The sequence below is a fragment of the Musca autumnalis genome, unplaced genomic scaffold, assembly GCF_047663935.1.
Source record: "Musca autumnalis isolate F117 unplaced genomic scaffold, ASM4766393v1 scaffold_2, whole genome shotgun sequence".
NCBI lineage: Eukaryota > Metazoa > Arthropoda > Insecta > Diptera > Muscidae > Musca > Musca autumnalis.
In genome coordinates, this window is record NW_027411755.1 from 133,416,170 (window position 1) to 133,431,568 (window position 15,399).

Here is a 15,399-nt window from a genome sequence, read left to right on the forward strand (position 1 = left end):
CAAGTGTTACCAGTAATTACCACAAAAACGCCTCGTTGATGTAATGCCAACCTTTAACATTTGGGGTTTCTTCATCCTTCGCATTTGCCATCTCTCACAATATGTGTGATCTTTATTAAGTAGCTGCAATGATGAAAGTGTAAACGGCGACTGGCCGGTCAGCACTAATTTGTTGGTCTAATTTCCTTGTTGACCAAATGGCCTTCATTTAAGCCATAATGGCCACACTAGTGGTGGTATACAGACAATGGCCTAATAAGAGCAGCTCATATAGCGTTAATAATTAATTAGCTTTATTATGTTAATAAACAAGCTTAAGGTTCTGAGTAAGAATGTGTGCCGGCGTTTGGCTATGGTAATCATGAGAAGTATTCCATATTGTCGGTAAGCATGCTACGCATATAACACTTAATCTTGACATAGTTTCCTATTTACTGCTGGCTGTGAATGTAACCTAACCAAACCAAGAGAATTGGGGAGAAATTAATTTTAATTGTTTCAATATTTTACATCTGCTGGCATAAATACTTTGGTATGTCCTGGATGAAGGATCCTGTTTGGTAATTATGATATACACACTAGTGGAAATTATTAGATTCAAATACATAGTTAGGCCTAAAATTATGTTATGTTGTTAAATTTATAGCATACAAAATAAATATCATATACTTAAAGAACCGTTGTTAAATATTTGTATACCCTACACCACAATGTGTAAGTTTGTTTTTCGAAAAATTCATGTAACACCGCAAAATATTCGTCGAAGACCCCTTTGGGTTATACCAAAATTCAAATCTCGACGAGATAAAGCGATTTGGAGATGGGTGTGCGAAAGGCCATCCGTCTGTACGTCCTCTAAAAATTTTACGCATGCTACAGGCCGCAATTATGGATCAATCTTGAACGGCGCACGTTGGGGCAGGATTGAAAAAAACGGGTCTTAATTGAAAAAATGAAACACAAATTTTTGATAACCTGTCTTGACAGGGTTAACGAGTACAAAATTCTACCTCACTAGCCAAAAAAGCAAAGTCGTATGTTGTTTACTTTTCGTGTAGCACAGTGTTAAAGTTGAACATATTTTTAAAAGTTAAGAAACAGGTGAAAATTGTTAAATTTTGCTGCTTTTAAAACGCTATAACGTTGGTTCTGCTACAAAAACTTGGCATTTTCAAAATGGATATTTCAAACAGAGGTAATTCTTAATATTTTAAGAAAAAATTGTTCTGAAAAATGTCTTGTAGAAATGTGTTTAAAAAATTCGTGAAAATGTGTCTAGATTTAACATGATTTTGAAATGTATTGGATTATAAAAAAAAAAGAGTGTCGAGAAGGTCGTGAGATTTTTTTTTGTATTTTTTTCTTAAGTGTTGTCTTTGATATTGCGCAAACAAAACTTGCTACTTTTTTGCACTTTCAGAGTTATGCGAAAAATGATGGAAATAGTCATGGTTCAAATGTATTGTATGCGGGGATTTCTCTTCATTTTCTGAATTATTGTTGTGCAATATGTCATGTTTTGGCTTCACCCTACATACGGCAATGTGATTCTTCATTATGTTATACTAGCAAAATGCCCGCTACTTCGTATGCGGAAAGGATATAAAAAAACAAATAAACAATATATAATATGGAAATGACAAACACTGAAAATTTGGTCGCACTAATACCAATTTTAATTAATATTTATTTTTATCTTAGTACTGTACGTACCCCTTAAGTTCGATTTTCAAAAAGATCAGCCGTATCTCACCCTTACACATTAACAGCGAGATCAACGTTGCACACCAATACACACCCTAACTCCAAAAAATAAAAATTCCAGCACTGTCCCTACACCCAAAAACAAATTGAGTACCGTTAAGTAATTTTCGTATACTTATGGTACGTATTTCGACGACATATCTCAGCCATACACGGACATTAATACAAAATAATTACAGTAAATTCCATAATAATTACAGTAATTCCAAATCTCAAGATTCCAGCTGTATCCGTTCGTCCAATTCCAAATTGTACCAAACTTAGTATCAAGTCGAACTCTTCGTACCCATAAGTAAGATTTTCCAAAACTACCTCAATCCTTCACTTTAGTAGTAATCTTACTTCCAAATTTCAGGATTCAAACTCTATCCGTTAAACCAAATTAAAATTGTACTCAATTTAGAACAATTTAGAATTTTCGTACCAATTTTCAAAACTTCATCAACGCAACAGGGCTACAATAATCATACTTTCAAATTGCAGGATTCCACCGCTATCCGTTCACCTACATACAAATTGTACTAAATTTAGTACCATTTAGTGCTTTTCGTAACCATAAGTTTGCTTTTTCAAAACAACCTGAATCCTACTCTTCGACTGTAATCGTTATTCCAAATTTCAGGATTCCAGCTCTATTAATTCACCCGAATCCAAATTGTATCAAATTTAGTACCATTTCTTTCCCAAACAAAAATTTTAGGATTCCAGCTCTACCCGTTCACCCAAATCCATATTGTACCATATTTAGTACCATTTAGTACTTCTCGTACCCATACGTACGACTTTTCAAAATTTCCTCAATACTACACTCCTACAGTAATCTTAATTCCTAATTCCAACACTATCCGTTTACTAAAATTCAAATTGTACCAAATTTAGTGCTTTCTGTACCCAAAAGTACGAATTTCCAATACTACCTCAATTCTGCTGTCCGGCAGTAATCTTAGTTCCAAATTTCAGAATTCCAGCTCTATCCGTTCATCCAAATCCGTTTACTAAAATTCAAATTGTACCAAATTTAGTGCTTTCTGTACCCATAAGTACGAATTTCCAAAACTACCTCAATTCTACTGTCCGGCAGTAATCTTAGTTCCAAATTTCAGAATTCCAGCTCTATCCGTTCATCCAAATCCAAATTGTACCAAATTTAGTACTATTTAGTACTTTTCGTACCCAAAGGTATGAATTTCCAAAACTATCTCAATCCTACACCCCTACAGTAATCTTAATTCAAAACTTTAGGATTCCAGCTCTATCCGTTCACCCAAATCCAAATTTAGTACTGCTCGTAATCATAAATACGAACTTCCAAAATCATTTCCTTATTTCAACGCCATTTCCCAACCTTGATTCCCATACCAAATTTGAAGATTCTTGCTTTATCCATTAAAAATATGCAATTGGTACCAAATTTAGAAACTTTTAGTACTTTTCGTGCACTTATAGGTCGAATTTCTAGCTCTTCGCGTTTGCCTAATACAATGGATTCCATATTTAGTACACTTTAGTACTTTTCGTACCTTTCTACGACGAATTTCCAAAAACCCATTTACACAAAAACAAATTGTACCAAATTCTGTACAATTCGATTTTCCAAAACAACCTTAATCCTTCACTTCAACAGTAACCATAATTCCAAAAAACAGGATTCCAGCGCTATCCGTGCACTCAAATCCAAGTTGTACCATTTGGTACATTTCGTACCTATAAGTACGAATTTCAAAAACTACTTCCATCTCAATCCTATACTCCAACAGCAGTCTGATCAAATTCCAGGATTCCAGCTCTATCCGTTCCCCCAAATCCAAATTGTACCACAGGTAGTACCACTTAGTACTTTTCGTACCCTTACTACCTCAGTCCTACACTCCAATAGTAATCCTAATTTCAAATTTCAGGACTCAAACACTATCCGTCACCCAAATCCAAATTCTACCTCTATAGCCTACCGCGAACGGGTTGCAAATTCTAACTCTTTCCGTTTACTAAAATTCATACTTTAAATTAAAATAAATAAAATTAAAATACTTAAAATTCAGGATTCCAGTTCTATCCGTTCACCAAAATCCAAATTGTAATAAATTTAGTACCATTTAGTACTTTTCGTACACATAAATACGAATTTCCAAAATTTCCCCAATCCTATGCTCCAACAGTAATCTCAATTTCAAATTTCAGAATTCCAGCTCTGTCCGTTCACTCGAATCCCTATTGTACCAAATTTAGTACTTTTCGAACACATAAGTACGAATTTCCAAAACCACCCTCATATCTCAGTCCTACACTTCACAGTAATCTTAATTCCAAATTTCAGGCTTCCAGCTACATACATACGTTCACCCAAATCCAAATTGTACTAAATTTAGTACCATTTAGCACTTTTCGTACCCATAAGTACGAATTTTCAAAACTACCTCAATTCTACACCCACCAGTAATCTCAATTCCAAATTTCGAGATTCCAACTATATCCGTTCACCCAAATCCCCATTGTCCCAAATTTAGTACCATTTAGTACTTTTCATTCACATAAGTAAGAATTTCCAAAACTTCCCCAGTCCTACACTCCAACAGTAATATCAATTCCAAATTTCAGGAATCCAGCTCTATCCGTTCACCCAAATCCAAATTGTACTAAATTTAGTACGATTTAGTACTTTTCGTACACTCAAGTTTCCAAAAACCCTTCGGTGCATCTTTCTTACTCTTCATCAGTGATCCTCAGTCCAAATTTGAGGAATCAAGCCCTATCCGTTCACCCTATTTTCGTACCCTATGTACGAATTTCCAAAACTTCCACAATATTAAACTCCACCAGTAATCTCAGTTCCAAATTTAGAGATTCCAGCGCTATCCGTTCACCCAAATCCCCATTATACAAAATTTAGTTCCATTTAGTACTTTCCGTACACATAAGTACTAATTTCCAAAACCACACTCATATCTCAATCCTACACTTCAACAGTAATATTAATTCCAAATTTCAGGTTTCCAGCTCTATCCGTTCATTCAAATCCAAATTGTAATAAATTTAGTACCATTTAGTACTTTTCGTACCCATAAGTACGAATTTTCAAAACTACCTCAATCCTACACCCCACCAGTAATCTCAATTCCAAATTTCGAGATTCCAGCTATTATCCGTTCACCCAAATCCCCATTGTATCAAATTTAGTACCATTTAGTACTTTTCATACACATAAGTACGAATTTCCAAAAGTTCTTCAATCCTACACTCCAACGGTAATCTCAATTCCAAATATCAGGATTCCAGCTCTATCCGTTCACCCAAATCCCTATTGTACCAAATTTAGTACTATTTAGTACTTTTCGTACACATAATCACGAATTTCCAAAACTACCCTCATATCTCAATCCTACACTACAACAGTAACCTTAATTCCAAATTTCAGGTTTCCAGCTCTTTACGTTCACCCAAATCTAAATTGTACTAAATTTAGTACCATTCAGTACTTTTCGTACACATGATTGGTAATTTTCCAAACCATTTCCTTTTAGAAGCACCACTTCCCAACCTTGATTTCCATACCAAATTCCTATATTCCTATATTCCTGGGGCCTATTATTGATTTCGTTAATTATTTAGCGATTTCTTCAAATTACAGATTTTGAAATTGAAAATTGAATAGTTATGACTGTACATCTCCATATACGATAAAATTCTTAATTGCAAATAAATCGTGGTAATATGCACAATTCTATTGCACTTTCATTGATTTGCAAACATTTAGTTATTACCAAAAATGCAGGTCCATACAGTTTTTAGTTGTTGTTATTTCTGGCCGATTTCTGAATTTATTCCCCTGATGTTGTCTTCAACAGCAACTCATTTGTTCATTTGCTTAATTGATGTTTATACACCATTATCACCAACTGCGACATCTGTTGCAATGGAAGATAACAAATGTCTTGTCTTTCTATTATTTAGTGGTTTACGATAAAATAAGTGCGCCTAGAAGTAAACTACAAAATTTGAAATTATGTGTGATCGTTTACGGTATCATGAAGTTATAGCATTGTTAATTTGACACATGTCTTGCAGAGGGCCAACTAAGTGAATAAGTACGTAATAATAATGTAAAATAAGGATTTTTGTTGTTGTTATTTTTTGTGGTTCCAGGACGACTTTTCTAAAACCCGGCCTTATCTCGCACATTTGCATCAACAGTGACCCACTGGTAAAATTTCAAGCTCCTAGCTTTAGCCGTTTTGGCTGGGCGTTGATGATGAGTCAGTCAGTCAGTCAATCACTTATCACCAAGCTCATTTATATATATAGATAAGCCATAATGGCCACACTAGTGGTGGTATACAGACAATGGCCTAATAAGAGCAGCTCATATAGCGTTAATAATTAATTAGCTTTATTATGTTAATAAACAAGCTTAAGGTTCTGAGTAAGAATGTGTGCCGGCGTTTGGCTATGGTAATCATGAGAAGTATTCCATATTGTCGGTAAGCATGCTACGCATATAACACTTAATCTTGACATAGTTTCCTATTTACTGCTGGCTGTGAATGTAACCTAACCAAACCAAGAGAATTGGGGAGAAATTAATTTTAATTGTTTCAATATTTTACATCTGCTGGCATAAATACTTTGGTATGTCCTGGATGAAGGATCCTGTTTGGTAATTATGATATACACACTAGTGGAAATTATTAGATTCAAATACATAGTTAGGCCTAAAATTATGTTATGTTGTTAAATTTATAGCATACAAAATAAATATCATATACTTAAAGAACCGTTGTTAAATATTTGTATACCCTACACCACAATGTGTAAGTTTGTTTTTCGAAAAATTCATGTAACACCGCAAAATATTCGTCGAAGACCCCTTTGGGTTATACCAAAATTCAAATCTCGACGAGATAAAGCGATTTGGAGATGGGTGTGCGAAAGGCCATCCGTCTGTACGTCCTCTAAAAATTTTACGCATGCTACAGGCCGCAATTATGGATCAATCTTGAACGGCGCACGTTGGGGCAGGATTGAAAAAAACGGGTCTTAATTGAAAAAATGAAACACAAATTTTTGATAACCTGTCTTGACAGGGTTAACGAGTACAAAATTCTACCTCACTAGCCAAAAAAGCAAAGTCGTATGTTGTTTACTTTTCGTGTAGCACAGTGTTAAAGTTGAACATATTTTTAAAAGTTAAGAAACAGGTGAAAATTGTTAAATTTTGCTGCTTTTAAAACGCTATAACGTTGGTTCTGCTACAAAAACTTGGCATTTTCAAAATGGATATTTCAAACAGAGGTAATTCTTAATATTTTAAGAAAAAATTGTTCTGAAAAATGTCTTGTAGAAATGTGTTTAAAAAATTCGTGAAAATGTGTCTAGATTTAACATGATTTTGAAATGTATTGGATTATAAAAAAAAAAGAGTGTCGAGAAGGTCGTGAGATTTTTTTTTGTATTTTTTTCTTAAGTGTTGTCTTTGATATTGCGCAAACAAAACTTGCTACTTTTTTGCACTTTCAGAGTTATGCGAAAAATGATGGAAATAGTCATGGTTCAAATGTATTGTATGCGGGGATTTCTCTTCATTTTCTGAATTATTGTTGTGCAATATGTCATGTTTTGGCTTCACCCTACATACGGCAATGTGATTCTTCATTATGTTATATATATATATATATATATATATATATATATATATATATATATATATATATATATATATATATATATATATATATTTCCAGATAACAACGAAACGATCGAATATATATATATATATATATATATATATATATATATATATATATATATATATATTCGATTGTTTCGTTGTAATCAGGAACTACATTAGAGTGTTCATTGTAGCGAAAAATACTGTGAAAAAAAGTCGTTCATGTCTAGCGTTGGGTATTTACAGTTTAACGTTTACTGTTTTGTTCGTACGAAAGTCCAACTTACTGTGTTGTTTGTGTCAAAGTCAAACGTATTGCTAGTGATGTAAATATGTGTAGATAACCGGTACATTATTTATATTTCATTGCACAATTTCGTATTTAAACTTTTTAGGAACAAATTCAAAACCAACAACTATAACTCGTCGGGACATATACGACATTTTTCTGAATGCACCCTCTTCCAATTTAAATGACAAAATTAATTATATGAAACATGGAAACGAGTTGATCACGTTGATAAGGAGTGTTTTGAAAAAAAAATCAATTGGTTTGTTCCTGATTTTAAGAAAAGGTGGGCTAAATCATGTAGAATTAACGACCGATTCATCGTGTTAAACAAAATTTGGTTAGACTCCTCCATTTCGTTTGAGAATGAGGTAACAACGAAAAGAGGTCGCAAAGAAAAAGACTTTGACGAATGTTCCACAAGAACTAAAAACAAAAAGAGCAAGGTCTTAAGGGAAACTTCTTCACTTTCTGAATTAAGTCACGCTACCCAACTTTGTTTGCGAACTTCTGGCCATGTAGAAGCTTCCAAAATAGTTAAACATGTTACAGATTGCCCATCAGCAGCATCAACATATAAGGCTAATACAACTCCTAAGGAACAGACATATAAAATAAGTCCAGAAGCTGCGCTAGTAGTCATTGCAGAAGCCAAACTATCGCGTAATCAATACGATATAATAAGGAATGCTGCTCCAGAAAAGTTCCCCTCTTATAAAGTTGTGCAACAAGCTAAGAAAGCCTGTTACCCGAAGGAAGAAACAATTACAATATCCGAAACCACAGCCCAAATTAGTCTACAAGGACTTCTTAATCACACTGCCGAACGTTTGATTTCAATTCAAAAGGAAGTTATAACTACCTTGGTCGATGACGAGTTGTCGGATATAATTTTATATACGAAATGGGGTTTTGATGGTAGTTCTGGATACAGTGCTTATAAACAGGCTTTCCATGGTCCAGATGCTAGTGATGCTGCTGTGTTTATAACCTCAATTGTTCCGATTAAAATGGTGTGTAGAACTAAAATAATTTGGCAAAATCCTCGTCCCTCTTCAACCAGATATTGTAAACCATTGAAGATCGATTTTGTTAAAGAGTCACCAAGTGTTTCCATAGAAGAAAGAAAAAGGGTGGAAAGAGAAATTAATGACCTGGAACATTCCTTAGTTGTCCTGCCAGATAGAGCAGTGAGTGTGAGCCACAAACTCATGTTAGTAATGGTTGATGGAAAAGTGTGTAATGCACTCACGCAAACAAAATCAACCCAAACATGCTATGTATGTGGTTCCTCGAGTAAAGAATTCAATAATTTGGACAAAATGATTGGGATGGAAATTAAGGCAGATACTTTGGACTTTGGTTTGTCCGTCCTGCACGGTTGGATTCGTTTTTACGAAACCCTTCTTCACTTGTCCTACAAGCTTCCTATTAAGAAATGGCAAGCTAGAACCGAATCCGACAAAAAAATTGTGGCAGAAAATAAACTACGAATCCAAAAGGAATTCCGAAACAAAACGGGACTAATTGTAGACCAACCGAAACCAGGGTTTGGCAATACCAATGATGGCAACACCGCTAGAAGATTTTTTCAAAATGCTGAAATATCAGCAAAAATAACAAAAATTGATTTGCAGCTGATACAAAAAATGCACACAATATTAGTTGCTGTGTCTTCTGGATACGATATTAATATTGACAAATTCAGAGCATTTTCTCATACAACAGCTCGACTTTTTGTTAATAAATATCCATGGTATTATATGCCTCCCACTTTGCACAAATTCCTTATACATGGATCAGAGATCATTAATCATGCCCTGTTGCCGATAGGACAACTATCGGAGGAAGCCCAAGAGGCTCGAAATAAGGACTTCAAAAATTATAGAGAGCACTTTTCACGCAAGTGTAGTCGAGAAGAATCAAACCGAGATATTTTAAATAGGTTTGTTTAAACATTTATTATAACCAACTTGAGATTAAGACACATTATTTTACTAATTAAATAGGTTCCTTTTAAGTTCTGATCCTGTTATCAGTGGAAAAACAAAATTACAAAAAAAGAAAATGCAACAACTTCAAAAAGAAGCATTGGAGCTCCTTATGTCCCCGCCAGTTTCGATGAATGAGGACATGATGGACTCTGGCGATGAATATAACGAGAGTGATGAATCGGAGATAGATAGCATGTAGGGTTAGAAATGCTTACATACTTAATTTACAAAAAAATTTTAATATAATTTTACGTTATAAAACCCCATGTAAACCAGTAATAAAATTTGAATTGATTTTTTCTTTAATATACATACATATAAATTTTTAATAAAAAATATATTTATTATCACTAAATTGTGTGCACAAAAATTTTTCTGTTTAATGTGACTCCTAGATTTAACAAATAATGATTTCCTGAATTAATCACCGTTTTTGGCGATCTTGCCCCAATGTGCGATGGTTGATAAACATATTTCCAATCCATTCAAGATGCACAATTTGAGCCAGTTTAGTTGCAAAATACGCCTAAATGTTCGAAACCCTCACACCCCTAATTTGACAGTACCTCTACATGAGGGCTATACCAAACCAGTGACCTGTGAACATTGGTAAATTTTGGCACTATGAATTCTTAGGCATTCAGAACTATAAATTCTAATTTGCAGATAAATATACTTAAAAATATGGTCAAGACCCTCGAAAGACATAAAATCGGGAGATACCCTTGTATGGGAGCTACATTAAAATATTGACCTAACCTTATAATTTTTTGCTAATCATTAGCTTAAGCAATAATTAAACATACTAGAAAATATTAGATTAATCAAATAAGAAATGTTGGCAAAACCATAAAAACACTTCATAGATTTTATGGTACCCATTTATGAGGGCTTCGAATATACCTCTCCAATCTCTCAATTTGCACCAAAACTGTGTTCCGTTATATTGATTGAAGTGTAAACATTCGAAAAATATTAACATTAGATCACTCAAATGCTTCCCTGAATTAAGACCCGTTTTTTTGGAATCTTGCCCCAATGTGCGGCGGTCGGTTCAGACCAGAATAGACCCCTATAGATTTTGGCGATGATCGTGAAATATTTAGGGGGTGAAATGGACCAAAAACAAATTTTGTATCCAGTTTTGTAGCGGCTCTGTAAGTCGCACTGGTAGTCTGGTTGACCAGAACTTTTGTGTGAAAATTGGTAAAGTTGTTAGTGAAATTACTATATCTTTATTCCTTGAAACTATGTTGAACGCTTGACTTTTCCATTGATGCTAATTATATTGATGCACGTGGTCAGATAATAGAGTTACAGCGTAGTATATGCAGGGATCACTCAGTTTTAATAGTGGGTAGTGTAACCTTAATCACGCTAGAGATCGCAGTTATAGTTCAATGCTGACAAATGTTTGCACGAAGTAATAGTTTTGGTGCCAATAAAAGTTGATAATGATCGAAAAGTATTTAGCGTGTAAAATTGAAAATAATTTTGTGCGAAAAATATCCAAATTAACGTTTTAATCAGCAATTTAAATTCTGGGGGCATATTCGGACGACTTATGAAAACTAAACTTGAAAACCACCTATTGACTTCTTACTTGATGTGAATTATATCAATGTAGCAGTTAGATAAAAGAATTACTGTCGAACATCACATTGCACCTGAACCAACATTATATGGAAGGTGCTTACTCCGTGAAAGTTTTTGCAGATTTTGAATCTACAATGTTTATAAAAGAGAAAAATCAAAAAACCAACAAATCGCGGTCAAAGTTCACATTTTTGCGGTTTATCATAGGTTTTCACGATTTTGCTTGAAAACCACAAGTCATATTGAAACGGGATAGAGCAAATGTTGAAGCTGTGAATATTTTCTTCTTCATGATATTTTGGTAGGTTTTATCATTTTTGAGATATAGAAGTTCAAATTGGGATAATGCACTGACTGTATCACCTCCGTAAAGAGAATGTCATGTACGGTGCGCCCTAGCTAATTTTAAATGAAAACCGCTTACACCTGGGAAGTTTTTTGCAGATTCTGAAACAGCAATGTTCATAGATGAGAAAAATACAAAAACAATCGATGGAGGGAATTTCAAATAAATTTAAATTAGAGCAACTCTTGTAGCTTTGAAAATTCTTTGAAAGTAACTTAAACTTTAAGGAAATCCATACATCTATATTGAATATTTTCATTTTGTCCGATATTATAGCCAAAATATATGGCAACCCTTGCAATTTAGAGGAATTCTCATAACTAGAAAAATGAAGCTAAGGCAATTTACTAAATGATTAAGCTTAAGTTAAGGCGTTAATAATAATCATCTGTTTCATAAATTCGTTTAGAATATAACCATTTTTTCTCATTTTTAAGTACAATTTTTTCTTCAAAATTAGTCATGTTTGTGAGGCTTTTTCTCCTTAAGAACCGCGAAAAATGGAAAAAATAAGTTGAGTTTCAAAAAATTTGGAATGTTTAGAACCGATTTGCATTTTTAAATTTTTAAAACGATGTCATGAATTTTTTGATTTTTGTCGTTGGGCGCATCCACTGTGCAATGGCTTAAACTCATATTATCCTCTATTACTCTCTATAATGTTTACCAAACGCACTGGAACAGCGTTCGTTTTTCACTAAAAAATCATCAATTCAAAAACTAAGAAGACAATTGAAAATTCCCTTCGCCGGGATGAAATCATGATATTGGTAGTGATCAGTAAATTTTGCAAGGCTGTCAGTGCGTTTTGTAAACATTACTCTCTGTAATAGAGGGTAATATGAGGTTAAGCCTTTGGGGTTATACTCTAGACGTTGTTACAGATTTTCGAAAAAATGTTTAACGCACAAATGTTCACAGCCAAATGTTTGTAGCCAAAAAAGTAGTTGCATCGTGAGTGCAAGTGATACTAAAATGGAATAATTAAATTTTAGGGTCTTCTCGAAATGTATACCGATGCTGTTCGTTTTGGTATTGCTTACAGCGATATTATATTTTCCGTGGACAAGTCCATGCTTCCTGGCATACTGGTCCAGAAGTTATAAGAAATGACTAGTGTGCCCAATAACAATCGAAAAGATATGACTCCCAAAATAAGATCCACTTCCATAATGGACTATGTCGGTCCATTGATTCAAGTACCTATTTTGCAATACTTTTGAACTTTAATCCTAATCCACATTTATGTTGGCAAGTTCATATGTGCAAAAAGGGCCACAAAATTCGGAAAAGACCTTACATACAGTCAATCTGTCAGTAGATGAAATTTTCAATTCACATAGGCTGAGAACAGCAAACGTTTGCAAACAAATTATTTTTCGTTCGTCAATGAAAGAATTCGGAACAGCATGACCGAAGTACATTTCAGCAATCGTACAGTTTTGTTCTTCTCCAGTTGAAAAGTTTGTGGTTTTGTTTTGTTTTGTTTTGTTTTGTTTTGTTTTGTTTTGTTTTGTTTTGTTTTGTTTTGTTTTGTTTTGTTTTGTTTTGTTTTGTTTTGTTTTGTTTTGTTTTGTTTTGTTTTGTTTTGTTTTGTTTTGTTTTGTTTTGTTTTGTTTTGTTTTGTTTTGTTTTGTTTTGTTTTGTTTTGTTTTGTTTTGTTTTGTTTTGTTTTGTTTTGTTTTGTTTTGTTTTGTTTTGTTTTGTTTTGTTTTGTTTTGTTTTGTTTTGTTTTGTTTTGTTTTGTTTTGTTTTGTTTTGTTTTGTTTTGTTTTGTTTTGTTTTGTTTTGTTTTGTTTTGTTTTGTTTTGTTTTGTTTTGTTTTGTTTTGTTTTGTTTTGTTTTGTTTTGTTTTGTTTTGTTTTGAGAACGAAACGGTTCAGAAAGAATTAAAAGTTTGTGACTTTGTCTGAATGGCACGGGCATCATTTCGTTTGTTTGCGGTCATTGGGCTAAAACCTTCAAACTATCGAAAATCCGGCGGCACCCTTCTATGGGAGGTATATCAAACCTTGAACCTATACCGACAATTCTCTGCAGTAATATTTTAAAGCCCCAAGGAAGTCTAAATACCAAATTTTAGACATTTAGGTTGCATAATTTGGTTAAAATCCCCAAAATGCCAAGCATCGAGAGGTATGGTCCTATGGTGACTGTATCAAAACGTGGACCTGTACCGACGATTCTCTACAGGATAAAGTTGGGCAATCCCGTTCAATTGAACGATCTGCATCACTGTCCTCGTTCAAAGGCGAATGAGTAACATCATAAAAACCAACGTGTAAAATTAAGTAACGTAGTTTTTGTCAAAGAAATTACCGGTGTCCGTTGAACGAAGTAGTGGTCCGGATCATTTAATTGAACGAGATTGCCCAACTCTACTACAGGAATGTTTTATATTTCCAAGGATTATTAAACACATACAACATTTCAGCTCTTGCTTAAACCTTAAAACTACCAAAATCGGGAGATACCGTTATGTGGGAGCTACATCAAAACTTGGATCTATACCAGCAATTCACTGCTCATTTATACCCCCAACAAAAATTAGTACCAAATATTTTGATCCGTCTTTACTTTCTTTCCAAAAACTCTAAAGTTCCTTAAGAAATATTTCAACATTTGACTACTCAGGTAACATTGAAAACATTTTCATTTATTTTTTTTGTACGAAAAGGAATTTTTTTAGTAAACCCTAAATATGAAAATATGTTCGTTTTATTTATTAAAATAACTATAATTTAGAAGCGCGGATAGAATTAAGAGCATTTAAATAATTTTCCCTATTTGTTGTAAGTACGCAAAATGTTTAATGCATTTATTTACTGTTTCTCTTTATTTTCAGGAATTTATATTTTCATTTTTATTATCATCACGCCTATATTTACGTCCACACGAACTGTTGGGCAAACTTCTATCTTCAGTACCTGATAGTGAATCATTAGAATCATTGGTAGCATTGTTAGCTGAATGGACAAATAAGTTTCCCTATGATTATCGAGATGAACGCATGATGAGTCATGTTAAACATATCGTTGCCAGGTGAGTTGTTTGCACATTGATATGTACATTAGTCGATTCGTATATGTACTGCCTGCAGTACCATCAATTATTAGTAAAAAGGGCTTAATTGAGTTTTTTCACTTCATCTAATTTATTGCCCCCACTTCTTCTTCCTTTCTGGCTTTCAATCAATTGCAGATGTTCCAATACACGTTTAGAAGCCATTGTTTCGGAAATATTGAGTGCCTTGTTAAAACGTTTGACTGATTTGGAAACCCATGAAGAAGAATTGAGAGCATGCCAAACAACTAATGCCAGCACAGCTGCCGATAAGGTAATGAAAGCCTTAAAGCGAGTATAAAAGAACAGAATAATAATTAAAAAGTTGAATAATTTTCACACCTTGTGCGTTTCTCATTTCAGTCTGATTCGAATCTATTTAGCTGTCCTACTTCCACCCAATATGCACAAATTTTATGCCGCATAGAAAAGAAATTAGCCAAACATATTGGACCAGAAGAGTTTGTGCAGTGCAGCAGTAATGTTCTGTTAGATAAACAGGTTAGTAATAAATAGAAATAGATATAAATCAATAAATAGATTTTTACGATCGTGGGAGATCAGAATTTAAAAATAATGAGTTCAATTGAAAATTGATTATGTCAAACTTATTTGCTATAATGACTAGACACAAATAATTTGTCCTATGAACCGAATTAAGTATAGCTTTTCAATCCCTGGCGTT

At 33.7% G+C, this 15,399-nt stretch overlaps 1 protein-coding gene across 10 annotated transcripts in view; it reads left to right on the forward strand.

Moving 5' to 3' along the window:
• LOC141394647 (uncharacterized) overlaps nucleotides 1-15,399 on the forward strand; it is a 992,399-nt gene that overhangs the window by 270,007 nt on the left and 706,993 nt on the right. For all 10 annotated transcript variants that reach the window (XM_073969386.1, XM_073969385.1, XM_073969381.1 and 7 more), the window contains 3 exons: nucleotides 14,497-14,693; nucleotides 14,853-14,988; nucleotides 15,078-15,215. In XM_073969386.1, coding sequence (XP_073825487.1) covers nucleotides 14,497-14,693; nucleotides 14,853-14,988; nucleotides 15,078-15,215 — 471 coding nt within the window. The remainder of the gene's footprint in view (nucleotides 1-14,496; nucleotides 14,694-14,852; nucleotides 14,989-15,077; nucleotides 15,216-15,399) is intronic.